Genomic DNA, 26,458 nt, shown 5'->3' with positions numbered 1-26,458 from the left:
CTGATAAAGTCCATCTTGAATCTTCAGTCCTCCTCACCCCCATCCAACATATTTCAAATGACCTATCACTGTGGCATTTAAAAAAACTGACAAGCTTCCGACTGGCTTGTTATATAATACTTGTTCTTTACTGGGCTGACCCTTCTCCCAGATAAATCAATGGTAAAAATCTAACTGACTTCAGTATGGGGCCCGTTACGTTGATTTAAGTGAATATTAGGACCCTGATCCTGCTAATACTTAAGCACCTGAGTAACTTTATATACGCATGTCATTCCTTTGGTCCCAGTAGAATTACTCACTTGCATAAATTTGTAGGATCAGGGCTGAAGACTTCTTATGGGCACAGAAATAAATTCTTACTGCACTTTGAGCTCTCTAACAGATCCACACAGGATACAGTAAATCTTGCAATATGAACTACACTGACGAAAAAGCCACAACCAATAAGACCAACAAAGCCACCCCTAGAAACTGGATAGGGCCCCATATCAAAGAAAGGCTTATGCATTCCCTCTCCCCCCCCCCCCCCCCGCCCCATGCTCCCTGCCAGCCCAACTAAAATGGACTTAAAATTCAGCCCTCAACTTTTTAAAAAAAAAGGCAAAAAACAAAAATCTGTCTCTAATTTCAAACTCAAATAAGCTCACAGCATGGTGGCCTTTGTTTTGTTTTCTTCTCCCCAACTCCTCCCTGCAATTGCATAACAAAAGTGTCTAAATTCACACCATCTGGACGATAAAGACACAGGCCCCAGTGGCCGCCTGGCCCAGCTGATTAGAGCTCCTGTCTAGTCTGAGCCTTGTGGCGAAAGTCACAGCTGTGGGGCTTACTTGCACTCAATACAACTCTGTTATTAGCCAGCTGTAGGCCCTGAGACTACTGTTCAAATTATAATACCTTTTAACCCTCTGAGCACTGAGGGCATTGCCGTCTGCTGGCGGCAGCATAACAACTAGTTTTCTCTTAGTTGATAATTGCTAGAACAAGATGACGACAAAGAGTTATTCCATTTCCTATCATTCAAAGAAAAAGCTACCGTATATTTCAGATAACCCTCGCCCATATGGACAGTTGCCCTTACGCTGCCATGCCTCAAATGCATAAAAACCCTATTGCTAAAACTTTTCAAACATAAATAGTTCAATAAATAAAGCTCTAACAAAATACACTAATTTATTGGGGGGGAGGAGGGGAGCTGAGATTTTAAACTTTCAATTGATATGACAGATTGTTGCATCCACATCAATATTTAGACAACTTTCCTGCTAAGGATACATCTGTCACTGTCTGACTAGAAGATGCAGGGGGTTTCGGATGCACTTGTCTGTATACGGCATGAATATCTGAGTGATTTTATATGACAAATTCAAATCAAAAGATCAAAAGCGTATTTACCTGTAGCTAACAAGGAAAAAGAAAACAGACCCTATAATTAAAAAAAAAACCCACAACACACAATGGGCATCAATTTGGACCTCAGAATGGGCACAGAACATTAATTTTTTACACACTGTTACTAATGTAAACTAAAGTAGGGTCTTTAAAAATTGATGCTGCCACTTAAGCAGCATAGAGTGAGGAGGACTTGATTATTGTGTTTAAAAAAATGTCAAGTTTAACTCGAGCGGGAGTCATTCCCCTGCTATTATTCAAAATGATGGTACAATGTCTTTTCAAAATAGGCAGCATCCTGTTTTAAAAGTATCTCTGTGAACAAGACATTTAAAATCAAATGTCTTGATTAGGTTACACAGAGCTTTTGATTTGGTTCACTAATCTGTGCATTACATGGAAAGGACAGCCCTGAATTGTAATTCTTCCTTGGCTAATCTATCAAGCAGGAGTTTAGTACAAACTGAATAATGGTTTACATTTGTAGAACATTACCTTAAATCAAGCATGGAATATATTTACAGGCATCAACCCAAGCCCAGTAGACAAAGGCTTATCAGAGAGTTTACTTAGTACTTTTAAAATGTTGATTATTGTCAAAGGAAAGATCGGCCCATTTTCTTTGTAAGAAAGGAGAGTGGAAAAAATGCTCTTAATATAGATCCACTGTCCATTCAGCAGGAGTGAAAAAGAACTGGATTACACTAGCTGTCATTTTATTATTTCAAATAGAGACCCTAGTGTATAGAAATCCAGCGATTTTGCTTCTCCAATGATTATCTAAGTATGGATAAGTCAAGCCTTTCAGAAACAGGGAATAGCATATATATTAAAATAAATATGTAAATTTTGGAGAAACCAAAAAATATGCCCCACTTCACTCTTCTTTAATATACACATAGGCAGAGTAAATTGCTTGTTACGTAAGGACACAAAAGACACATTGAGTATCACACATACAAACACACATGTCTATGCAAGTACTATTTCCAATGTTCAGAAGTAACAAACAGTACACAGTACACAGTTACTCAGTTCATGAGGGTGACATACAAAAGCTAAGTTTTGCATGCATGAACTCAAACGCACACACACACACCGTTTTGCATACTTCACCCTTATTGCACTTTTTCCAGGTACACCAATTATTCCGTTACCTTTTGAAAAATGTGAATACTACTTCCACCTCAACAAAAAAGTCTATTCTATTCAATTGCTTTTACTATGTCATGAACTTAGAAGGCAATATTTAAACTTATTAGTGCAATGTGCTTTCTAAAACATGCCGCCTAGGTGCTGGAACTACGGATGGAAGGGGGGGCATGAAGTAGTTCCCATTAATATACATAATTTACAGTTTGATTCAAAGGATCACAGCACCCCCACTATAAAAATTGTTCCAGTGATCCTGACAAGTAACATTCGATCCAAGAGCTTTTTAAAAAAAAAATACTAATACAATAAATATCAAATGTGTTTAATAAAGGACAAAGTTTGGTTTGCCTTTCATTTGATGAAAGAGCATTCTGTGCACAATTTAACACATTTTAATATAAGGCCTTTGATTGTTTGCATTATGAGATGTATCAAAAATAGTAATCACTTGAGCAGGACAAAATAATCAGTTGCACTGGAAGCAAGATGTACATACATAAGACACATGTACCTAAAGACATCCACAAATGCTATTAAAAATATCCTTTAAAATGTAATTTTAACATCTGTAATTTCTGTCTATTTTACTAAAATAGAAGTTCCATAAGCGTTGCTTGTGACAAAAAAATATGTCAAAGATAGATTTTTTGGGACAGAACTAAAGGGCATTAATTATATTCAATTAATTGATAATATGAAAGCATGTAACCTGGAAAAATATAAATCAAGAACTCTTTCTAATTTTCAGGCAGACTCTGGAAATTGATAGGAACCTTTTAGAAAGGCACCTTGGGAAAAGCTTACAGAAATACAAAATTGGGAATTATGGGCCCTTTCATTTTGTTGTCCATACTCAGTGCAAAATAGAGCAAACTACTGCAGTTCACTCAGGAAGGATTTCCAGATCTGTAGTACTAAATAAGTTGGCATGGAACCCAAACCAAACATTGTACGCATGCAAAGAGAAATTCTTCTCTTAGAAGAGGGTCCCCACCACAAAAACAAAACTGATCATATCTACAACTTATATGGAAAACCACTTTTAGCACCTTGGGAAGCAAGTTTACTATTATGAACGGAATACATCCTATTGCACCAATAATAAAATGCTCTTACCTGCACATGACTTCGTGAGTAAGCAGAACTCTGCACATTTCTGGATTCTTGTTCTGTCCTTCATAAGTGATGGGCTATGAAAAACAGGGACATTAGTAGGTGAAGGGGTTTGGGGGTTTGTCTGTTTCTTGTAATATTCAGGTTTTTAAAAGTGCAAAACAGTCTTGCACAGTCTTTTTTGCACAAGATAGGAGACATGCATGTAACCCAGTGTCACTTCAAGATTGTTAACATCCCAGGATCACTGGGGGAAGGAAGAGTATTGTTTTCCAGATGCACTGGAAATTAAGGCGCAAAATCAGACACTCGGAAGGGGGAAATAATTCGGGGTTGGACAATGCGCGGAGTGAAAAGGGAATGAAGAAGCGGAGATTGTGCAACACAAAGCCGGGCTCAGCTCACCTGTTTAGTAACTGAATCGATGAGCCTGACAAACAGATCTTGTTCAGTTCTGACACCTAAGGAGACAATGGGAAGACACAGGAAATCCAGGCGTTACAGAGATTGAAGCTCCTACTTATCTACGCCACTCTGTAACTTCTCCATTTTCTTTTTACTCCTATCAAGCATCGCTTCACGTTTAAGGCTGCTGGTCTTCAAATCCCGGGCTTACTAAAGGCTGGCCAGCCCGGAAAAGCGGCTACCCGTGTGGGGATTTCGGCTTCTGAACGAGACAGGCGGGGGGAGGGAGGAACTTTCCCTGTATTTTATCTCTGCGCTCTCTAAAACTTTATCGCGGCTTCTTCGCTCCCATCCCCTGCGCCCCTGGCCCGCTGCCTTTCGTAGGTGACTTACCATTGCTGTACAGGAGCTGAAGTTTGTAGTGTGTGCCGTTGTTGGTCTTTTCATTGCCCTGCTCCTGGAAAAAAAAGAGTCAACAAAATGTGCTCGGTGCGGTGCCCGCACAAAAGCAGCCCGCTTGCAAACCATGAATGGTTGTGACCAGAAAGTTTATTAAGATCTTGGGGGAAGAGGGGGGCCGTCCACTGACGGGGAGAAATTAACCTTCCGCGTGACCCGGGACAGACTTCCCTTTCTGTGGCAGTTACAGAAACTTTTCCACTTGCTCGAAAGCTCCCAACCTGATTCCCTACAACGCTCTGCCCTTTGCGGGGGAACTCGCAAATGCGAAGCAAGCTTCTGGGCAGACCGACGAGGGCACGTGCTTGTTTGTTTTTAACCCAATTGTACGCGCAAAAGAATGAAGTCGTTTTACAAAAAGTCGCTGTATTTATTTCCTGAAGGTGGTGTTTCCAGGACATTTCTGGGACTGTAATTTATCAGAAGACCATAATTCATGTCGTCCTTCATAATTAAAAACCCTTCTCCGTCACTAAACTAACACCAGGCATAGTTTGGAGGAAAGGAAGGTTTCTAACAGCTTAATACCTGGATCTTTAAAACTCAAGAGCAAATGTTTCCGAAGCCCAGTCAGTGACTTTGGAGCCTCAAAAGATCAGGCTTAGCGGATAATATGACAAATCACAGCTCGCCCTTCCAGGTCGCTGAGAGCACTCGTAAAACCTGGACGATCTGGCGTATGCAAAAATTGAATGTATTGGACCCCCTGCGTTATTTTATTCTATTTTGTTTTAAGTGGCTGTATGAAATGCCACTTGTATTTCTCGGGGCGGCAGAAATTGACAAGCCTTGTTAATAACAGGGAAGGAAGAGAGAATGTTGAGAACAGGGGCCTGGGTTGCCTTGCTGATACGTCCATGAACACACGACTAAGTGTTATTATTTAGGTACGGAAAGAATGGCGGAGAATGACAGGACTTTACAAGGCCAGGTTCTAAAAGGGGTGAGCCGAGTGGCGGAGTTAGGGGGCGCCGACGGTGAATTTGGGAAAGGAAGACAGAAAAAAAACACCCCAGATAGGCGAGTCTTACTTTATCATTTTCTACGAAGTCCACAAAAGCTGTCCTCTCTATTTCCACCGGCTGCCCCTGCCTGTCGTAGAGAGCCAGGACAAAATGAAAGAAATTGGATTTCCTCAAGTTGGAAGGTGGTTGCTTTTCAAAGTGGGCTCTGGACAAAGCTACTCCGCTGTGGAAGAAACAGATGGAATTGGGGAAGGAGGGGAGAGAAACAGACGAATTAAAAGGTTGCATAGTAATAAAAAAATAAGCGCAGAAAATTATTAGAGAGAGGGGAAAGGATTCTCCCGTCTTTGTGGCGCACGGGGTTATTAACAGCCAATTGTTACTAATGACTTTGATTTTGTTACTTTCCTCGCCACAATTTGTGCGCTCGCATCACTTTCGATTAAAAAAATTAAATACAATTAAAATGGAGCATGCTTGAATTTGCTAGCAGCTACATGAAGAACTTTATTCTCCCAAATGTGAGAGTTTGAAAACTTTATTATGGATTATTAACATTTTCCCTCCTAATGCCTTGATTCCTAACTCATTCTTTGGGTACAACACAAGGCGTGTGTGTGTGCATGTGTAATATAATAAGCTAAAGGTTCTGAAAACGATACATTTCCAGCTGAGTTCACTTTTCCTTTAGCCCAGGTCAAATGATCTTAAAATCTTTCCCCAAGTAGGTGTCTGTACTGAGGGGGAAGGAAAGGCAACTGGTTTCAAGAAGTGTGTCTACTTCCCTTAGCAGCGAAGTTTCTAACACATTTGTATTTGTATAGTCACTGATCCACTTGAATCAACTTGTGCGTCTTCTCAGCGCGGTTTGGCGGATTACATACATGTCATTTAAACACAGAAGGCATGCTTTCTGTAACACGTTCTGCGTAGGGTGATTTCTTACACGGATTTACAAAGTTTGATTTATTCAGAACCACTTCATGCAAAAGAAATTCTAAATCTCAGGGTTCGGGTTTTTTAGCAGAATTGGTTCCACCTCTTTTCTTTTGTTGGATTTGTATGGAGCGCAGAGAAGACACATAGGTGTATAGGGTTCCCATAGATAGCATCTTTGTGAACTCTTACTTTCCTGAAATCAGCTCATCCAATATTATTGCTTCACATATTTGAGAAAAGTATTTATTTGTCTCTCTGGAAAGCTACCAATATCCTCCAGCAACCCCCTTATTTCCATTTCCAATTGGACAGGTACAATGTCCAATTGGACAGGTCCCCGGCCAGTTTAATAATTTGATTTTTTTTCATCATCTTGAATTTAAGAAGCGCTGGCTTTTTACAAGACATCTAGGATGGTTAGCGATGTCCCAATGCGAACACCGATCTATGAGCTCCGGTGAATTGGCGATTTCTTACAACGCTTATAACATTTGTTTTACTTTCGGTTTCCCTCCCAAGAATGTTGAAAAGTATTTTTATTCCCCTCCATCTAAATTAAACCATCTACCAACATTCATTGTTTATAAAATAATCCCCCCCCCCTTTAATATCTTCTCTGGTGCTGCTTGGAAGATCTTCCATAGAGACCAGATTGATCTGACTGGGGGCATAGAGGTCTGTCTCCGATTTGTATATTAGCTCCTAAACCAGAGGAGCTGTGTGCAAAGCTGATTGCCTGACCCTCAAGTTGTCCTCAACTTTCTTTTCGGGTCGATCCAGCCCTGTCCCATACGTGTGTGCCCGAAGGCGTTCTAAAGAGATACCTGCAGAATGGGGCACACATTTTATTTAGGGAAGGGGGTCTGATTCGCTCTCCCCTCCGTAAAAAAAAAGAGCCACTGGAGAGAAGATAGCAAGGAGAGGAGGTCGACAGCGAAGAGAACGTGGCACCCGGGTTTGTCTATTGGCAATCAAGATTAGGGACCCCAAATTGAAGCAAAAATGCGTCTTCTTTTGCAGCCGGCCCGGTTTTAAGTTCCCTGCGGTCTAAACGGCGCTGTTACTAAACAGTTAGTAAAGTAGGATCAAGGACTCTGCATAGATCATTCCCAGCTGCTAGATCCCGGTCTCTGCCCTTCTCCCCCCTGGCTCAAACCCGAGCTGGGCTCGCTTTCTGCCTCCTCCCGTGGATCTAGCCTGAGTGGGTCGAGGGGCTAGGAGGGAAGGACGGTGGCGTTAGCGGTACAAAGCACGCCCTGGGACCAAGGAAAGTCAGCTGATTTTGAACCGTGCAATGAAGGTGGCGCTGAACAGCATCCCCCTTCGGGCATACAAGCCTCCGAACGGTCACTATTCGCTCGCAGGGCTCTGCGTGCCTCCCTTCCCCTCCCCGAAGCAGGCAGGGGGAAAAAATTCTCCTCGCTCCGACTTCCTCTGCTGTGTGTGCTTGTCCCTAGCTAGCGCTTTGCCCTCTTGGATTTCCACTGGCTGTGGGGGAGGAGGGGAGGGAAATCAATTCAGTCGCGAGTCTGCACAACAGCGGGAGGAAAGGGAGGTTTCAAAAGGGGGAAAACACAAGTCGCTGGGATTTACCTTTGCGCCGCTACGTTTGCATCCACAACCCCAACGTTTCTGACCCAGGACCTGACGGAATCCATTTCAGAGGCTAGAGATTTATCTTTCAGAATCGGTCCTCTTCCTAAAGTGTCTTGAATCCCAAACATTTAAGAAGTCTATTCCAACTGACGACAGTTTCTTGGGGAGGGGGGAAAACAGCAGCAGCAGCAGCAGCCTTCGAAATTAGCACACACACCAATCCCCAGACAGTGGCAAAGTTCCGCTTTAAAACCCACTTCTTCTGCTCTGAAATGCTACGCGAGTTGTTAAACGTCTTCCACACACGCAAAGTTTTTTTCCCCCCTTTTTGCAAAGGAAAGTCATGCAGGCTCGCCCGGGACTATCATCCTTCAAAGCCGGAGAGGAGAGGGCATCCAAAAACTACCCGCTGGTAACCAGCGTCACCTGTTTCTCAAAGACACAGGGAAGAGGGCTGGTTGCTGCTTAATCCAAAAAAAAAAAAAAGAATCGGGATAAAACGTGAAAGAAAGGAAGAAAAGGAGCTAAAGAGTCTGATTACACACTGGACTGAGGAAGTCCGGATACTTCTCCAAGCTAGTCACCATCAATGGGTTACAGCAATAGGAGAAAACATACTAGGAAGGGGGCGGGGCATAGTTCCATATTAGGGGGGTGGTATTTGCATAGACGCACCCGATTGGAGGATTGCCGACAATTCTAGAGCAGAGATACACTAACCTCCGCTCCTGGCTACCCAACAATTGCCAATAGGAGAGGGGGAGAGGGTAGAAATGCAACAGTAATCAGACTTTTCTGATTGTTAAATAAGTTGCTTACCAACATCCTTCCCTTGCAGTTTGTTAACCTCAGATGGTAGCCACTTAAGGTACTTTTCAAGAAATTGTTCCAGGGGCTGTTTAGTAAGTGCTGCTGCCGTCAGATTTCAATGAGTTTTGTCAAACAAAGCAAATAAACAAATATCTTTTTTTTAACACCTGAAATGTATCGTGCTCTGACTTTAGGAGCGCTGTTAGACAAATTCTCAGCGAAAACTAAACAGGATCCATTCCAACCCACCTAGGCTCTGGGGGCAAGATAGGGGGCTCTTTATAGGCGTCAAATAACAGATTGTGCGCACATCCGCGAGGGAGAAGGAGCTCCATACATTTCCAACCCATAAAACGCACCCACAACTTCACACTACACAAGGGCTCTGAAAGCTGCCCTTAAAACTTTTTATTTCGTTCCCTCTAAGCAAAAAAAAAAATGGTCACCGCTGAAAGGAGACCGCTATTTTCAGGAGGGGTTTTCCTACTTAAAAAAAAAATCATTCTGGCTTGGTGTTATTTTCTTCGTGGCCCTTTTGTGTTCTGATCTGTGCATAGATCTGTCCCTGAAATCTATATAACACCAACGCGAAAACAGATTTCAAGACAATGAATGCAAATCTGTGCTCAAAGACCATCTGCCAGATGAAGGAATCAGATGTTCCGTAGTTAAAGGGACAGCGCCTGGATTTTCTTTCCTCATTATTTAGAGACCCCTCTTTAACCTGCTTTAGGGTTGGGGGAGAAACAAAATTTCTTTTCAATCCAAAGCCTAGCTTAAGTGCCTGGCTTTCGACTACGTTTTGAATAATTAGTATAAAAGAGTTTATCTTAAAAAATACATTTAAATCTTTTCATCCGAAAAAAAGCATATTTAATTCAAACACGATTGGGGGCGAAGAGGGTACTCTAAATTATTCTGCCTACATGCGTGACATACATGGTATTAGATGAACTATAAATCTCCACGCGATCTCTGTTCAAAACTATTTACCACGCTAACCTCTCTTTCCCCCTGAATTGATAAATATGCATTGAGCGATTTGTCAGTTGAGCAAAAGGAAAAGCAGCAATCAGTTATGTCATTCCCTTTGAAGCACCTGGCATTGGCCACTGTCGAAGACAGAATACGAGGCTTGCTGGACCAGTTGTCTGATCCAATGTGGCCAGGTTTCTGTTCCGGGGTTCACAACAATATATTTTGTAAACAAACATTCCTGGGGTGTGTGATGCGAGGCTCTTTTGATACAATTTCTCAGCTGCGAAGGCAATTGTTTGTTTTTGAAATGAGGTGAGCTCATTTAAACCAACGAGAGAAAACAAGAATATTCAAACTAGATTTACAGGCGGCAGCGTGTGATTAATCCATACCAGGCAAATTATGTCCGCCCATTGAATCCAATGTGTCTTTCCTGCTCTAAGAACTATTTCTTTGTACGACTGGAAATGCTTTTTTATTTGTATCGTTAGCTCTGTGAATCGAATGTAACTTGCCCCCGAATTTATTCCTACAGCTGAGCTGGAAGAACCCCACGTGTTCTCATCCTGGTTGATATCAATAGGGACGGGAACGGAGCTTTTCCATACTTGGTGCGCCAACCTGCTCCAAGCGCCTCGCTGCCTCTGTCATGTGGTAAAAGTGAATCCGACCAGGCCCCCTTAAAATGCTTATTCAATGAATCTTAATGGGTTACAAAGTCTTGGTGGTGGAAAGTTCGCTGGCTCGCTCAGCGTGTGAGGCAGAGCGAGCCCGGAGCTGGAGGTAACGTGCCAGTTTTCAGGACAATGGGGGATCGTGTGCCACAGTCCCCGAGGGGAGTCTGGCTTTTAAGGATTCACAGCAGGGTCAGAGGGCGCCGACTCAGGTCATCCTCTTTGCCCCCAACAGCTGCCACCAAAATTTGGCACTCCGGGAACAAATGCAAGGGCCCCTCCCCAACTCACTGCCTTCCCACCCACCTAGGTCCCTTTCCTTCCAATGCCAAGTTAACAGTCTGCCTACGGGTCCCACTTGGGGAGGGAAGGGACTTTCAGATGTAGCCGCACTTAAATCTTCGTGCTTTTTTCGAGGAGGCATGTCAGGTTTGCGGTGGCGCTGTGAGGTAATCCAAGCCCTCCCTCCCATAAGAAGAGGAACCAGTGATTTTAGGGTGCCCCTACCCCTAGAGTTTAGATCTTTTGTATACTCTGAGGTTTGTTTGTTTTAATTCTTTTAAAAAACCACCCGGGCACCGTGTTTTTAAACACAGTTTCAGCCACAATCAGCTCACCCCCCTGGTGTAACCCTAGGACACCGCCGTTCATTTAATCGGGAGTGACTCCGGATTCATAGCCGTGTAAACAGGGTTTAATTTGCAGTTTGAACGCAGCCGTTTGCGAGGCGCGTTCATTTCACACACATAGGGCAAGGACATCAAATAAGGCAAAAGAGAACGCACCATTTTAAAACGTGCCTTGTGGAAGGCAACCTCCAGCAAGGGTTCATTGTCTTCTTGCAAGAAGATAAAAACGCGTTTAAAACCAAACGGTTTGCTAAGGGACCTTTCTGGCTGGCCACCGGAGCGGGAGTTTTAGCAGCAGGTAACTGATAGTTTGCAACCGCAGCCCAAGCGATCCGGGGACAGACAAGGCGCGGGGCGGTTGCCAATTTAGCAAGAGGGAGGATGGGGAGTGACTCAGAGCAGACAGCAGGAGAACCCCTGATTTTGTGCGCACCCCTGTCTGTGCTGCTCCATTTCTCGGTGGTCGGAACCGCATGTGCCAACGATGCCATGCAGAGCCCCTGTTTAAAGCTTTTCTTACTGATCAAGGCAACTCTTTGTGGCTATTTCCTTCGGCCCCCTCGCCTCCACCCACCCGGTGGGATCAAAACAACAGGTGAGGAGATCTCACGTAGGTTTCTTTATTATAAGCGGCCCCAGTACGTTGCTTCTACTATCTGACTACTACTAGCTACCTGCTGCCTTAACGATTTCCGCTCCAATAGATTACATATGAGCCCAGGTGTTTTAAGTCGCTTTAAAAATACTCCCCTTTCCCCACCTCGCCCTCTCTCTCTACATACCCCTCGACAATGGTTGGAAAATGAATCCAGACGGACTTTTATGCTGCACCTAAAGCAAATGCCCCCTGCCAGGAAAGAGAGATTCCCCCTCCTACAAACCATGTGTTTGGGGGTCCTTAAAAAGCGGGGAAGATTATTCCAGGATCACAAACGACCGATTTTTTAAAAATCATCCGTGTCAGAGCGAAGAAAAGTCGCCGATTCCTCCCCCCGTTTTATATCGCACCGTGATTTTTGTCCAAGGTGGAAGTGCCACCTTGCGTCTGTATAAAAACAAAATAGACCCGGGGTTAGGATCTGCCTCGAGGCCAAGTTTTCAAGCACCTGGATAGCTACCTGAAAGACATGTATGCGCGTTCCAGCCCATCAGATCTGAACTCTGCATGGGCTCACTCATTAGCGGCTCAAAGGTAGGCTGGAAGAAAGTCTTGCCAGAGCCACATAAGACGAGGAGATAACCAATGGTTTGCTTTCACGGTGTAGTTTGTGGCGAGGACAAACCTCGGGCAGGTTGAGCGCTGTTGGAGAACGCTATGGAAAGCGATCTGAGAATCTTCCGCACTGATTTGGATAAGAAATTTACTCCGTCAGATGCATCCACTTCATTGCTGATTTAGAAAGACCCTCCATTTAACTGAAGTAAAATCGCAAGGGTAACACACCATATTTCAAAGCAGAGATGAATGCAGTTCACTTGTAGGCAGCTGTCAGGTCTGGGAGGGGACATAGCATTCCGCTGTGATTCAAAAGTTTAAAGCAAGACAGCCACGTTAAGCCCTTTCGATTAGACTTGTTGTAAACTAATACTTTTATAGATTTGCCATAAAAGTTGTTTTAAAGGGATGTGACTGGAAGACAACCACTAAGTATAAAATAATTTATTTATCCCTCATACTTCTAAGAAATAACCAGAAATATGGCTCCATAGCATCAAAACCTTGAACTATCCCTAGTCTTTTTCTCTCCCTCTTCCCTCTTGTCTCATAATGGCATTATTTACTGTAAGCAGAGCCATGGTGCTAATTGCTTATGACCTGTGTATGTTTCAAAGAACCCATTGATCATTGCCACTTTACACATTTATAAGCAACCATCAATGGAATGTTTGGAAACTTACAAATTATCAAGCCAACAGGTAAAATCTTCTGCTCTCCCTCATTCTTCCCCAAAGCGAGAAAACATTGTCTCTTTCGAGTTTCCCATACATTCCAATAAGTAGGTGCTTTTCCACTGAAACAGAAAAAAAAAACCCACATCTGCTAGGTTTTATATTCAACCTTTTTTTAAAAAAAAAGATACTTTTACTGCCTTTTGCCTAGCGTGGCTTTTGGAACACATTAGCAAATACTATTTTACCATGGGGAGTGTGTGTTCTATTTTATTTTATAAAAGCAGATTTGGAGAGTCTTATTGCTGGGGTTTGTTTTTCTAACCACATGGAATGTTGAAGCAACAAGCACATTCAGGAAAAAATGTTTTAGGTGGGCGTACGTGTGTGCTGGGATCTTCTTATTTTCCAGTTTCCAGAAGTCTGTGGAGGTCATTTTTCAATGGATCTTTGTATAAAAATATTTTAAAACTTTCCAAATCAGGAAATGCAAATGGGTCCACCCTTTTAATTCACCCCCGCTGAACACACACATGATCCAGTTTTTGCTGTCAGATATGAATTTGCAGCAAATGGATCTGTGCATACATACTTGAGAGCAGAATTGGGCTCATTCTACAATAGAATGCACATGGCATCAGTAATAACCCAAAATGCTTCTTATGACTTTGATAATGCAAACACACATGGTTAAGGTAAGTAGACCCACTGAAGCTAATAGACCTACTCACAGGTGTAAGCATGAAACAAAATACAGGACTATGTAGCATTTTAAAGACTAACAAGATGGTTTATTAGATGATGAGCTTTCGTGGGCCAGACCCACTTCCTCAGATCAAATAGTGGAAGAAAATATAGTCTTTAAAGTGCTACATAGTCCTGTATTTTGTTTCAGCTACACCAGACAAACACGGCTACATTTCTATCACTATTCTACGTGCAAGGTGTAAGCATGTGATTAAAGATTTGTAGGATCAGGCCTACATTGACTTTCCTGTTTGAATTATTTCTATTTCCTGATTCAACAATGTACTTAAACACATTGCCACACCATTGAAGAGATGAGACAACTCACCTACTTAAAGTTAAGCACGTGCTTAAGCACCCTGCTAAACTGGAACCTTAGTTTTTGTTTTTTGATATAGATTCTTTTAAGAAAAAGTAATATTCCTTTCTCTCTCCGTTTCTAGGTTTACTGTGGAACTGTACATAGCATAGTCTAAAAACTGAAATCTGGGAATTCCACAGACAACCAAAGCACAGAAAACCCCACCTGTGTAAAACTAATTAATACTGGTGATATACATTTGTTATTTCACAGTTCTGTAGATCTAAATTTGTTGGTAGTTGTGTACGGGTAGTTGCATACTGTGCCTGGGTAAATATGCCAATTGTATTGCATTTACTACAGCTATTTTATTTGTAATTGACCTGGGAAGATCAGCTTTCACAGAGGACCAGATACTTGTAAAAATCTGGAGCTCAAAAGGTTCACTTCCATTTCAGGTATGTATGCATTAGAGTCTTTTCAAGGCAGATCGTGCATATCTATTCATTTTCACTCTGGTCTCACTTGGATGAGTTGACCTGGCTCAGACTTTCCAATAACTTTCATCCTTAGGCAGAATCCAAAAGTTCAGTATAAAACAGAGATTTACAGATAGTTATGTTGCTTGATTCCGAGCCTATGAAATCACTGGAAAAGCTCCCATTGACTTTGGTGAGACTTGGATCACAGCCATGTTGAGTTATGCAGGGCTCAATATAAACGTAATGATAACATTCACTTGTTTTTAAATATATTGGCTTCTCTGTAGTATTTTGAGTAGATGAGTACTTCACAAATATTAACAAACTTGTTCTCACCAGACACCTATCAGGCCAGGAAGTGTTAACATCTCAATTTGACAGCTGGGGAAACTGAGGCACGGAACAGTTATATAGCAAGTCTGTGGCAGAGCCACGGACAGGATTCAGCCCAAACACATGCTTTAACTACAAAAACAGCTTTCCTCTACTAGACCATTCTTTCTGCCTTACCCATGAGCCATAGATCAACCTAAAAACCTCCTGAGCCACACAAACACATTCACAAGCAAAATCTTCAGCAGGTGTGCATTGTGTGAAATCAGTGGAGCGACACCATTTCCACTAGCTGAGGAGCTGGTCCATTGTGTATGAAACTGATTTTTCCTATACAACATCCTAGACATTCATGTGGATCACAAGAATACTCAGTTATAATTATTCATGCCAACACATTTTGGAAGATGAAACCTCATGTTTTAGGGTTTAAGTCAATTTCTAACTAGTGGGGATTTAGATAACAAGCTTTTGGGGGGCATGGACCATTATTTTATGCTCAGCTTTTATACAGCATTGACTCAGGCAGACCAGGGTCAATGCCGAGGCTTCTGGGTGCTACCACGATACAGATAATAAATAATAGGCCTTAGGAGGATACCTGATACGTGTGTGGGGGCTGGAGGAGATTATCATATATCTTCCTAGTGTGAGCATTCCAATACTTTCCTTCAGTGCTGGCCACTGTCAGAAACAGAATATAGGACTAGACAAACCACGGGTCTGATCCAATCTGGCAGTTCCTATGTTACAACTCCCACGCAATCAATAGGAGGCTGAAAGTGCTGATGTAGTAACAAAAGCTTTTCCAGAATGGAAAAGTCACTTCCCACCTCCTTACCATCATGTGAAAATAATATGAATCGGGAAAGACGTATAAACAATTTTTAGTTTTTTATTTATAAAGGGCTGTTCAAATGTTTAATTTGAGGGAAGCTAAGTGGAGTTCTGCTTTATGTAGGCTAGGGTTTTCAAAGGCACCAAAGGGAACTAGATACATATGAATGACCATATGGGGTCAGACCAAAGGTCTTTCTAGCCCAGTATCTGATAGTGCCCAATACCGGCTAATAGCCACTGATGGACCTAACCTCCATGAATTCATCTAGCTCTTTTTTGAACCCTGTTATAATCATGGACTTCTCAACATTCTTGCAAGGAGTTCCACAGGTTGACTGTGCTTAACAAACAAAATAATAGAACACCACTAGTCATCACTGACAGCCCCCAATTTAAACCCCTCCAGAGCATCAATAACAATCTACAACCCTCACTCTCACAGGCCTTGGTGGACAGGCCAATCCTCGCCTACAGACAACCTCTTAACCTGAAACAAATTATTTCCCGCAACTATCATAGAATCATAGAATAATAGGACTGGAAGGGACCTCAAGAGGTCATCGAGTCCAGCCCCCCGCCCTCAAGGCAGGACCAAGCTCCGTCTACACCATCCCTGACAGATGTCTATCTAACCTGTTCTTAAATATCTCCAGAGAGGGAGATTCCACCACCTCCCTTGGCAATTTATTCCAATATTTGACCACCCTGACAGTTAGGAATTTTTTCCTAATGTCCAATCTAAACCTCCCCTGCTGCACTTTAAGCCCATTACTCCTTGTCCTGTCCTCAGAAACCAAGAGGAACAAATTTTCTCCTTCCTCCTTGTGACACCCTTTTAGATATTTGAAAACCGCTATCATGTCCTCCCTTAATCTTCTTTTTTCCAAACTAAACAAGCCCAGTTCATGAAGCCTGGCTTCATAGGTCATGTTCTCTAGACCTTTAATCATTCTTGTCGCTCTTCTCTGTACCCTTTCCAATTTCTCCACATCTTTCTTGAAATGTGGCGCCCAGAATTGGACACAGTACTCCAGCTGAGGCCTAACTAGTGCAGAGTAGAGCGGCAGAATGACTTCACGAGTTTTGCTTACAACACACCTGTTGATACAACCTAGAATCATATTTGCTTTTTTTGCAACAGCATCACACTGTTGACTCATATTCAACTTGTGGTCCACTATGACCCCTAGATCCCTTTCCGCCATGCTCCTTCCTAGACAGTCGCTTCCCATCTTGTATGTATGGAACTGATTGTTCCTTCCTAAGTGGAGCACTTTGCATTTCTCTTTATTAAACCTCATCCTGTTTACCTCTGACCATTTCTCTAACTTGCTAAGGTCATTTTGAATTATGTCCCTATCCTCCAAAGAAGTCGCAACCCCACCCAGTTTGGTATCATCTGCAAACTTAATAAGCGTACTCTCTATCCCAATATCTACATCATTGATGAAGATATTGAACAGTACGGGTCCCAAAACAGACCCTTGAGGAACTCCACTTGTTATCCCTTTCCAGCAGGATTTAGAACCGTTAACAACAACTCTCTGACTACGGTTATCCAGCCAATTATGCACCCACCTTATCGTGGCCCTATCTAAGTTATATTTGCCTAGTTTATCAATAAGAATATCATGCGAGACCGTATCAAATGCCTTACTAAAGTCTAGGTATATGACATCCACCGCTTCTCCCTTATCCACAAGGCTCGTTATCTTATCAAAGAAAGCTATCAGATTAGTTTGGCATGACTTGTTCTTCACAAACCCATGCTGGCTTTTCCCTATCACTTTATTAGTTATTATTATTAGTTATTTATTAGTTATTTCCCTATCACTTTATGCAGCACACCTCCATCATACTCACCCAGGAACCGGCCCCTGCAATCAATCCTGGTGCCAACTCTGTCCATACATTTATACAACCAACGTCATTGCAGGACCTAACCACATAAGTCATCACATCAGAGGCTCATACAACTGCACATCCATTAATGTGATCTATGCCATCAAGTGCCAGAAATGCCCCTCTGCCATGTATATTGGCCATACTGGACAGTCTCTATGACAAAGGATTAATGGACCCAATCAGATATTCGAAATGGTAGCACACAGAAGTCTGTTGGGGAACATTTTAACTTGCTCAGACACTCAGGATATGTCTACACAGTAAAGTTACTTCAGGATACCAGAGGTATCCCAAAATGGCTACCCCACGTCTTTTGAATACATTTGCTATTTCAAAATATAGCAGACGCGCTATTTCGCCATCCCTGTAAATTTCATTGTACGAGGAGTAAGGGATGGCTTGAAATAGCGCTGTATTTCAAAATTTAGCGCTGCATAAACACTGCCAAATGATTAAATAAGCTATTTCAAAATAGACTCAAAATAAGCTAGGCAATTTGTGTAGCACAGCTTACATATCTTATTTCAAGTTTCGAGTGCTGTGTACATGCACCCTCACTAATGGATCTAAAAGTACCTATACTCTAAGGCTGTGTCTACATTGGCACCCTTTTCCGGAAAAGGGATGCTAATGAGACACTTCGGAATTGCAAATGCCCCAGGGATTTAAATTTTCCCCGCGGCATTTGCATGAACATGGCTGCTGCTTTTTTCCGGCTCGGGGCTTTGCCGGAGAAAAGCGCCAGTCTAGACAGGTATCTTTCGGAAAATAAAGCCTTTTCCAGAAGATCCCTTATTCCTACTTAAAATCAGGAATAAGGGATCTTCCGGAAAAGGCTTTATTTTCCAAAAGATACCTGTCTAGACTGGCGCTTTTCTCCGGCAAAGCCCCGAGCCGGAAAAAAGCGGCAGCCATGTTCATGCAAATGCCGCGGGGAAAATTTAAATCCCCGGGGCATTTGCAATTCCGACTGGTCTCATTAGCATCCCTTTTCCGGAAAAGGGTGCCAATGTAGACACAGCCTAAGGGTGCATTTACACAACAGGGCTTAACTTGAAATAGGCTACTCAAATTGAGCTATGTCAATTGCATTGCTTATTTCAAAATAACTTATTTCGAAATTGGGAGTGTCTACATGGCACTTACTTCAAAATAGAGCACTCTTCCTCCGACTTCCCTTACTCCTTGTACAATGAGGGTTACAGGAGTCGGAGTAAGAAGTCCTCCAGCTTGACAGTATTTTGACATTATTTCAAAATAACTGCCTGCTGTGTAGATGAGGACTAAATTATTTTGAAACAACGTTGCTGTGTGTACGTACCCTTACAAAGCAATTTCAAAAACTAGCTGGAGAAAGAAACTGCAGAACTTGCCTTCATATGCAAATCTGACACATTCTAACAGATCTCACCAAACTAAGGGTATGTCTACACTACCCCGCTAGTTCATTCCACGAGGAGTAACGGTAGTTCGAACTAGGAAGCCTAGTTCGAACTACCTAGTTCGTGCCGCGTGTAGCCGTGTGGCGCGGGGTTCGAACGAGCGGGGATTTAAAAATGGCGGCGCCCCGCTTATGCAAATGAAGCCCAGGAAATTCAAATCCCGGGCTTCATTTGCAATTGCGGTATGCCTACATTACCCCGCTAGTTCGAACTAGCGGGGTAGTGTAGACATACCCTAAGTGATTGGGCAACAAAATGGCAAATGAAATTTAAGGTTGATAAATGTAAAGCAATACACATTAGAAAAAATAATCCCAACTATCCATACAATATGATGGGCACAAATTTAGCTACAGCTACTCAAGAGAAAGATCTTGGAGTCATTGTGGATAGTTCTCTCAAAACATCCACTCAGTTTGTAGCAGCAGTCAAAAAAGCAAATAGAATGTTAGGAAGCATTTAGAAAGGGATAGAGAGAGTATCTTATTGACTCTATATAAAACCATAGTTCGCCCACATCTTGAATACTGCGTACAGATGTGGTCGCCTCATCTCAAAAAAGATATATTGGCATTGGAAAAGGTTCAGAAAAAGGCAATAAAAATGATTAGGGGTTTGGAACGGGTCCCATATGAAGAGAGATTAAAAAGGCTTAGACTTTTCAACTTAGAAAAAAGGAGACTAAGAGGGGATATGACAGAGGTCTATAAAATCATGACTCATGTGGAAAAAGTGAAGGAAAAGTTATTTACTTATTCTCACAATATAAGAACTAGGCGTCACCAAAAGAATAGTCAGCAGCTTTAAAACGAACAAACGAAAGTTTTTCTTCACTCAGCGCACAGTCAACCTGTGGAACTCCTTGCCAGAGGATGTTGTGAAGACTAGGACCTTAACAGGCTTAAAAAAAGAGCTAGATAGATTCATAGAGGTTAGGTCCCTCAATGGCTATTAGCCAGGATGGGTAGGAATGGTGTCCCTAGCCTCTGTTTGTCTGGAAATGGATGACAGGATCATGATTACCTGTTGTGTTCCCTCCCTCCGGGGCATCTGGTATTGGCCACTGTTGGCAGACAGGATACTGGGCTAGATGGACCTTTGGTCTGACCCAGTATGTCCGTTCTTATGTTCATAATAACCAAAGTCTGAACAAAGACTTGAACTGGATGGCCCGCTATATTCAACACCAAAATGACATCAAAAGCTAAGTATAGGGCACTTACAACCCACTCAATTAGCCTAATTTAGCACGGGACACTCTAATTGACAAGGGTTTTTTCCCCTTTTCCTCCCCACTTCCCCTCTTTTTCTGCTATTTATTTGTACCTCTGGACTCCTTGCTCCATTCATCTGAAGAAGTGGGTTGTGCCCATGAAAGTTCATGATACCACATACATTTTTTGTTAGTCTCGAAGGTGCTGCAAGGCCATTTGTTGCTGTTTTTTTAAAATTCAGTTACAGATTGACACGGCTCCCCCACTGAGGCTTTTGCACACTCGTGTTATTATTTGCACTGTCCTTGCACTTAGGAGATCTAACCAAGGACAAGGACCCTGTTGTGCTAGGTGCTGTTCACACAAAACCAAAGGACTCTCCTTGCCTCAAGCTACCCTGAATTAATGGGACTGCTCAAGTGCATACCATTATGCATGTAAGTCTTCACAAGCACAGGACTCTCAGGCTACGTCTACACTGGCATGATTTTCCGGAAATGCTTTTACCGGAAAAGTTTTCCGTTAAAAGCATTTTCGGAAAAGCGCGTCTAGATTGGCAGGACGCTTTTCCACAAAAGCACTTTTTGCGGAAAAGTGTCTGTGGCCAATCTAGACGCCCTTTTGCGCAAAAAAAGCCCCAATCGCCATTTTAGCCATCGGGGCTTTTTTGTGCAAAACAGTACTGTGCTGTCTACACTAGCCCTCTTGAGCAAATGATTTGCACAAGAGGGCTGTTGCCCGAATGGGAGCAGCATAGTATTTCCGCAAGAACACTGACAATCTTACATGAGATCGTCAGCGTTCTTGCGGAAATTCAAGCAGCCAGTGTAGACAGCTGGCAAGTTTTTCCGCAAAAGCAGATGATTTTGTGGAAAAACTTGCCAGTCTAGACACAGCCGCAGTGAATGACAATGACGCTCAACTACCCAGTTCCTCAATTCTTTTGCAAGTCCCTAGCACAGTCAATATTTTGTTTGTAAGAGGGCATTTTAAATTATTTATTGACTCTTTACAGTCAGTAAATTTGGACTCTTTACAGTCAGTCTAATTCTGACTTCAAATTATTTGGGAGGGGGAGAGAAATCCTCACAGGCTTTTTACATTTCTTTTGATATTCGGTTGAGACTTACTCCTTGCCCAGTTTTCGTCTTGCTCCGGCTAAGTGTTAATCTTCCATGCAAAAACTCAGACACTTTCCATTTTACACAAAAATGGTTCCGTTATGTTCAAGGAGACGGAAAATGTTCCACTCGCGATTGTGAAATGCAGTGGAAAAATGAAGGAAAAAGCATTTTCAGCTTGTCAGCTTTGTGCATGTGGCAACATTCTGCCCTCTGACGGATACACTGGTTTGCTGGTCAATTGCACTTTTGTTGGTGCTTAGTGTTGGGGGGGTATGCCACCCATATGTGCCTGCTTCCCCTGCCCAACCCCAGCAGCAGCAAAGCTGAAATGGAGGCAGCAGAAGCACCAAGAAAGGTGAGTGTCTGGCAGAGGAGTGGAGGGTGCAGAAGAAGGTGAATCTGAGAATGTTTGGTGGTGGCGTTCTTAGGCTTACTCCAGAGACATCAACAGAGGAGCAAAAAATCCCTGCCTCTTCTTAACAAATAAATATAAGTAATAATATTTTTTAAAATCGGGTCTGGAGAAAAGGGGGCTCTTGAAAAACTGACGTTTGTAGGTCAATTTAAACCCTAAATAAAACCAACTTAATTGCATCACTTTAAAGCTAAGCAAGCACAAAAATAGGGCTAGAACACTGTCTGTGCAGGTCTGCAGAGCAAAACACAGCAAAGGAGGGGTGCAAAGCTGGCTTTCAGCTATCACTGTGTTCACCCAATTATACCTTGCCATGACAAGTAGGCTGGTTTCCCCAGTGTAAGTCAGGTAGTACCTGGGGATTACAGTGGATGAGAAGCTGGATATGAGTCAACCGGGTACCCTTGTAGCCAAGAAGGCGATGGAATATAAGGTTGCACTAGGAGGAGCATTGCCAGCAGATCTAGAGAAGTGATTATTCCCTTTATTCAGCTCTGGTGAGGCCACATCTGGAGTACTCAGGAGTGGCCCATGAGCCTAGGCAGACTCGGCGGTCGCCTAGGGTGCCGCCGGCCCGGGGTGCCTGATGATGATGTCACAGGGTGCCTGGGTGCCCGATATTACGTCACGGCCATTGATGGCTGTGCAGGCGGTGGCACCGATTGCAACTTCCACGTAGAGCGCCAGCTACCACAGCCGGCATCGGGCCACTCCTGGGAGCACTGCATCTAATTCTGGGCCCCCCACTATAGAAAAGATATGGACACATTGTAGAGCGTCCAGTGGAGGGGGCTGCAGTACACGACTATGAGGAGAGGCTGAGGGATTTCGGCTTATTTAGTCTGCATAAGAGAAGAGTGAGGGGGGATTTGATAGCAGCCTTCAACTTCCTGAAGAGAGGTTCCAAAGAGGATGGAGAGAGGCTGTTCTCAGTAGTGATTGATGGCAGAACAAGGAGCAATGGTCTCAAGTTACAGTGGGGGAGGTCTAGATTGGATATTAGGAAGAACTATTTTACTCAGAGGGTGGTGAAGTACTGGAATGGGTTACCTAGGGAAGTGGTGGAAACTCCATCTCTAGAGGTTTTTAAGTCCTGGCTTGACATAGCCCTGACTGGGTATCCCGAAATAGCTATTCTGCATCTTAAGAGCAAGTCCGTTATATCAAAATATAACAGGCTTGCTATTCCGATGTCCCTGTAAACCACATTGCACAAGGGAGAAGGGACGTTTTGGAATAGCGCTTTATTTGTAAATTGGGTGCTGTGTAGACAGTGTCCAATTTCAAATAAGCTCTTTTGAAATAAAATTGAAATAAGCTACACAATTTGTGTCGCGCAAATTGCAAAGCTTATTTCGAGGTGAGGGAGATGTGCTAATTTGGCATTATTACAAAAATGTTATTGCTAATATTAATAAGACTAAAATTGCTATTCAAATAATATCCAGACACCTAGAATCATCGAGCTGGAAGAGACCTCAGGAGGTCATCAGGTCCAGCCCCCTGTCCAAGGCAGGACCAATTCTAACTAAATCAACCCGGCCAGGGCTTTGTCAAGCTGAGACTTAAACACCTCTAGGGATGGAGATTCCACCACTTCCAGTGTTTCACCACCCACTAACCTCCCTTCAGGAAGTTGCAGGCTGCTATCAAATCCCCCCTCACTCTTCGCTTCTGCAGACCAAACAAACCCAGATCCCTTAGTCTTTCCTCATAAGTCATGCACGTCTGCCCCCTAATCATTTTAGTTGCCCTCCACTGGACTCTCTCCAATGCATCCACATCCTTTCTGTAGTGGGAGGCCCAGAACTGGACGCAATACTCCAGATGTGGCCTCACCAGAGCCAAATAAAGGGGAATAATCATTTCTCTGGGTCTGCTGGCAATGTTCCTCCTAATGCACTCTGATATGCCATTAGCCTTCTTGGCTACAAAGACACACTGTTGACTCATATCCAGCTTCTCATCCATTGTAATCCCCAGGTCCTTTTCTGCAGAACTGCTACTTAGACAGTCAGTCCCCAGCCTGTAACAATGCTTGGGATTCTTCCATCCCAAGTGCAGGACTCTACTCTTGTCCTTGTTGAACCTCATCAGATTTCTTTTGACCCAATCCTCTAATCTGTCCAGGTCACTCTGGGCCCTATCCCTGCTCTCTAGCACATCTACCACTCCCCCAGCTTAGTGTCATCTGCAAACTTGCTGAGGGCACAATCCAGCCCCTCATCCAGGTCATTAATAAAGATGTTGAACAAAACCAGCCACAGAACAGATCCTTGGGACACTCCGCTAGGAACCAACTGCCAACCTGACATCGAGCTGTTGATCACTACCCATTGGGCCCAACAGTCTAGCCAGTTTTCTATCCATCTTACAGTCCATTTATCCAATCCATACTCCCTTAACTTGCTGGCAAGAATATTGTGGGAGACAGTATCAAAAGCTTTGCTAAAGTCAAGGTATAACACACCACTGACTTCCCCATGTCCACAGAGCCAGTTAACTCATCATACAAGCTAAACAGATTGGTCAAGTATGACCTGCCCTTCATGAATCCATGTTGACTATTCCTGCTCACTTTCCCTTCTTCCAAGTGCTTCAGAATGGATTCCTTGAGGATCCCCTCCATGATTTTTCCGGGGACTGAGGTAAGGCTGACGGGGCAGATCAGGGCTTGACTGCATGAGGTGCTGTACACACGCACAGTTAATGACAGCACCTGCCCTACACACTTCTGCTCAGAAAGCAAAGCCTAGTTGGATGAAATGAGCAAGCAGATGGGTGGAGAGAGACATAAAAGGAATATCAAGTGTTAGCTCCAAACCGCTGGGAGCCCAGCCCTTAGCTCACCACTGACAATAACCCAGCTATGCTTTATAGTATTCATTTGTATGACGCTAGCGCCTCGGGTTCCCCCTGAGCTCAGAGCCCCATTGTGTGGGACGCTGGGCTTGCCTGGCAGGAGAGTAGCCCTGACTTGCTTACAGCTGAACCAGACACAGGGTGGGAGGAGAAACAGGTCCACAGAGAAGTGAGGTGACTTGCTTCAGGTCAAGCAGCAGGTCAGACGGTAAGTCTCCTGACTCCAGCTCTCAACTCGTAGCTGCCCAGTGGTTCAAAGCCCTTTTTAAACCCAGGAACCACCCCAACCTTAAATAGATCAACCTCCAACCAGGTCACACACAGAGTCATGGGTCCCTCTGCCCATTTCTGCTTTCCTTTTGGCTCTGCTCTCTGAAGTACTGATGGAGCAGGGCAGGATGATGGACTGTCCCCATAGCTAGCTGCTGCCTGCTTGTGACATCAGTGGCTGTGAGGCAACCCCTTTAGATGGCGAGGAGAGAGCTCTCTTCTCCAGTGACACTGCAATTTTTGGCTGCACCTCCCCTCCAACCCAGAAAGGCCGGGTAGCCCACTGAGTTGAGTCAGGAGATGGAAGTGGTAGGGCTTGGTTGACCCCTGAAACTTGGGAACCAGCACGCTAGCCCACACTGCTAACTTTTACAGGCCGGATCATGACGTTGATTATTCTCTTTTTAAAATTTGTCATCCCTTGATTGTCATCCCCACTTGGAGCACAGCCCTCTCTAAATACCCAAGATCCAGGGTGAGTATCCTCAGACATGCACAGTGAACTAGGAACTGCTGCCCCAGCAAGAGTGACCATAGCTGATGGCATCGCTCCAGGTATAGGGTGGAAAAGTTCCCAGGTCTGGATCGGTTCTGCAAGTCCACAAATCTCTGGGGCAGCCCCGTGGTTGGGACAGCGCACGCATCCCTTCATGAGGCAGTGGGAGGGGAGACAGGAAACACTGGTGATGCTGTAACAGCTGTAGGCCTAGGTTCTCGCTTTGCCATTGATGCCCAGGGAGAGGGATCACACCTTCAGGGTTCTGCTGCCAGGCAACGTTTGCTCCTAGTGGTGTCCAGGCAGATACATGTTTGGCATCACAGCTAGCAGGGCAAGCCTTGCCTTGATCCAAGAGCTTTTTTGAGTGGCACACAGACAGTCTGCTGTGCAGAGTGGCCTTGGCCCAGCCACGTAAAAAGGAGCTGTACCCATTAATTTTTTCCCTGTGGGTGTTCCAGCCCTGAAGCATGCATGGAGTCAACGCCTCTGAGCACAATTCTCAGGAAATTGTTCCTGTGATTAATTACTCTCATCGCTGAACATTTACATACTATCTCCAGTCTGAATTTGTCTAGCTTTCACTCCCAGCCATAGGAATGTGTTAGATCGACCTCTGCTAGACTGAAGACACCATTATTAAATATTGGTTCCCCACAGTAGCTACTTACAGATTGTAATCGAGTCACCTCTTAACCTTCTCTTCATTAAGCGAAATAGAGTGAGCTCCTTGAGTCTAACATAAGGCCTGTTTTTTTAATCCTTCATGGATTCACGTGGCTCTTCTCTGACCCTTCTCCTATTTATCAGCATCTTTCTTGATTGTTGGCACCAAAACTGGACAAAGGATTCCAGCAGCAGTTGCACTGGTGCCAAATTCAGAGGGAAAATAATCTCTCTTTTCCTACTCAGCCTTCCCCTGTTTATGCACCTCATGATCACACTGGCTCTCTTGGCCACATCATCACAATAAGAACTCGAAGGCTGATGGTTTCCATCTTAACACAGCTATAACTTTG

General features: G+C 43.6%; 1 protein-coding gene across 2 annotated transcripts in view; it reads right to left on the bottom strand.

The window, feature by feature from the left end:
• EBF2 (EBF transcription factor 2) overlaps nucleotides 1-8,621 on the bottom strand; it is a 213,612-nt gene extending 204,991 nt beyond the window's left edge. For both annotated transcript variants that reach the window (XM_006114184.4, XM_014569061.3), the window contains exons 1-5: nucleotides 8,025-8,621; nucleotides 5,559-5,715; nucleotides 4,462-4,525; nucleotides 4,069-4,124; nucleotides 3,667-3,740 (exon numbers count right to left, since the gene is read on the bottom strand). In XM_006114184.4, the coding sequence (XP_006114246.1) occupies nucleotides 3,667-3,740; nucleotides 4,069-4,124; nucleotides 4,462-4,525; nucleotides 5,559-5,715; nucleotides 8,025-8,155 (482 nt within the window). In that variant the 5' untranslated portion in view covers nucleotides 8,156-8,621. The remainder of the gene's footprint in view (nucleotides 1-3,666; nucleotides 3,741-4,068; nucleotides 4,125-4,461; nucleotides 4,526-5,558; nucleotides 5,716-8,024) is intronic.
• Nucleotides 8,622-26,458: the final 17,837 nt, after the last annotated feature.

This window comes from Pelodiscus sinensis, chromosome 28, assembly GCF_049634645.1.
Source record: "Pelodiscus sinensis isolate JC-2024 chromosome 28, ASM4963464v1, whole genome shotgun sequence".
In the NCBI taxonomy this organism is placed as follows: domain Eukaryota; kingdom Metazoa; phylum Chordata; order Testudines; family Trionychidae; genus Pelodiscus; species Pelodiscus sinensis.
This window is presented reverse-complemented; position numbering and strand designations above follow the sequence as displayed.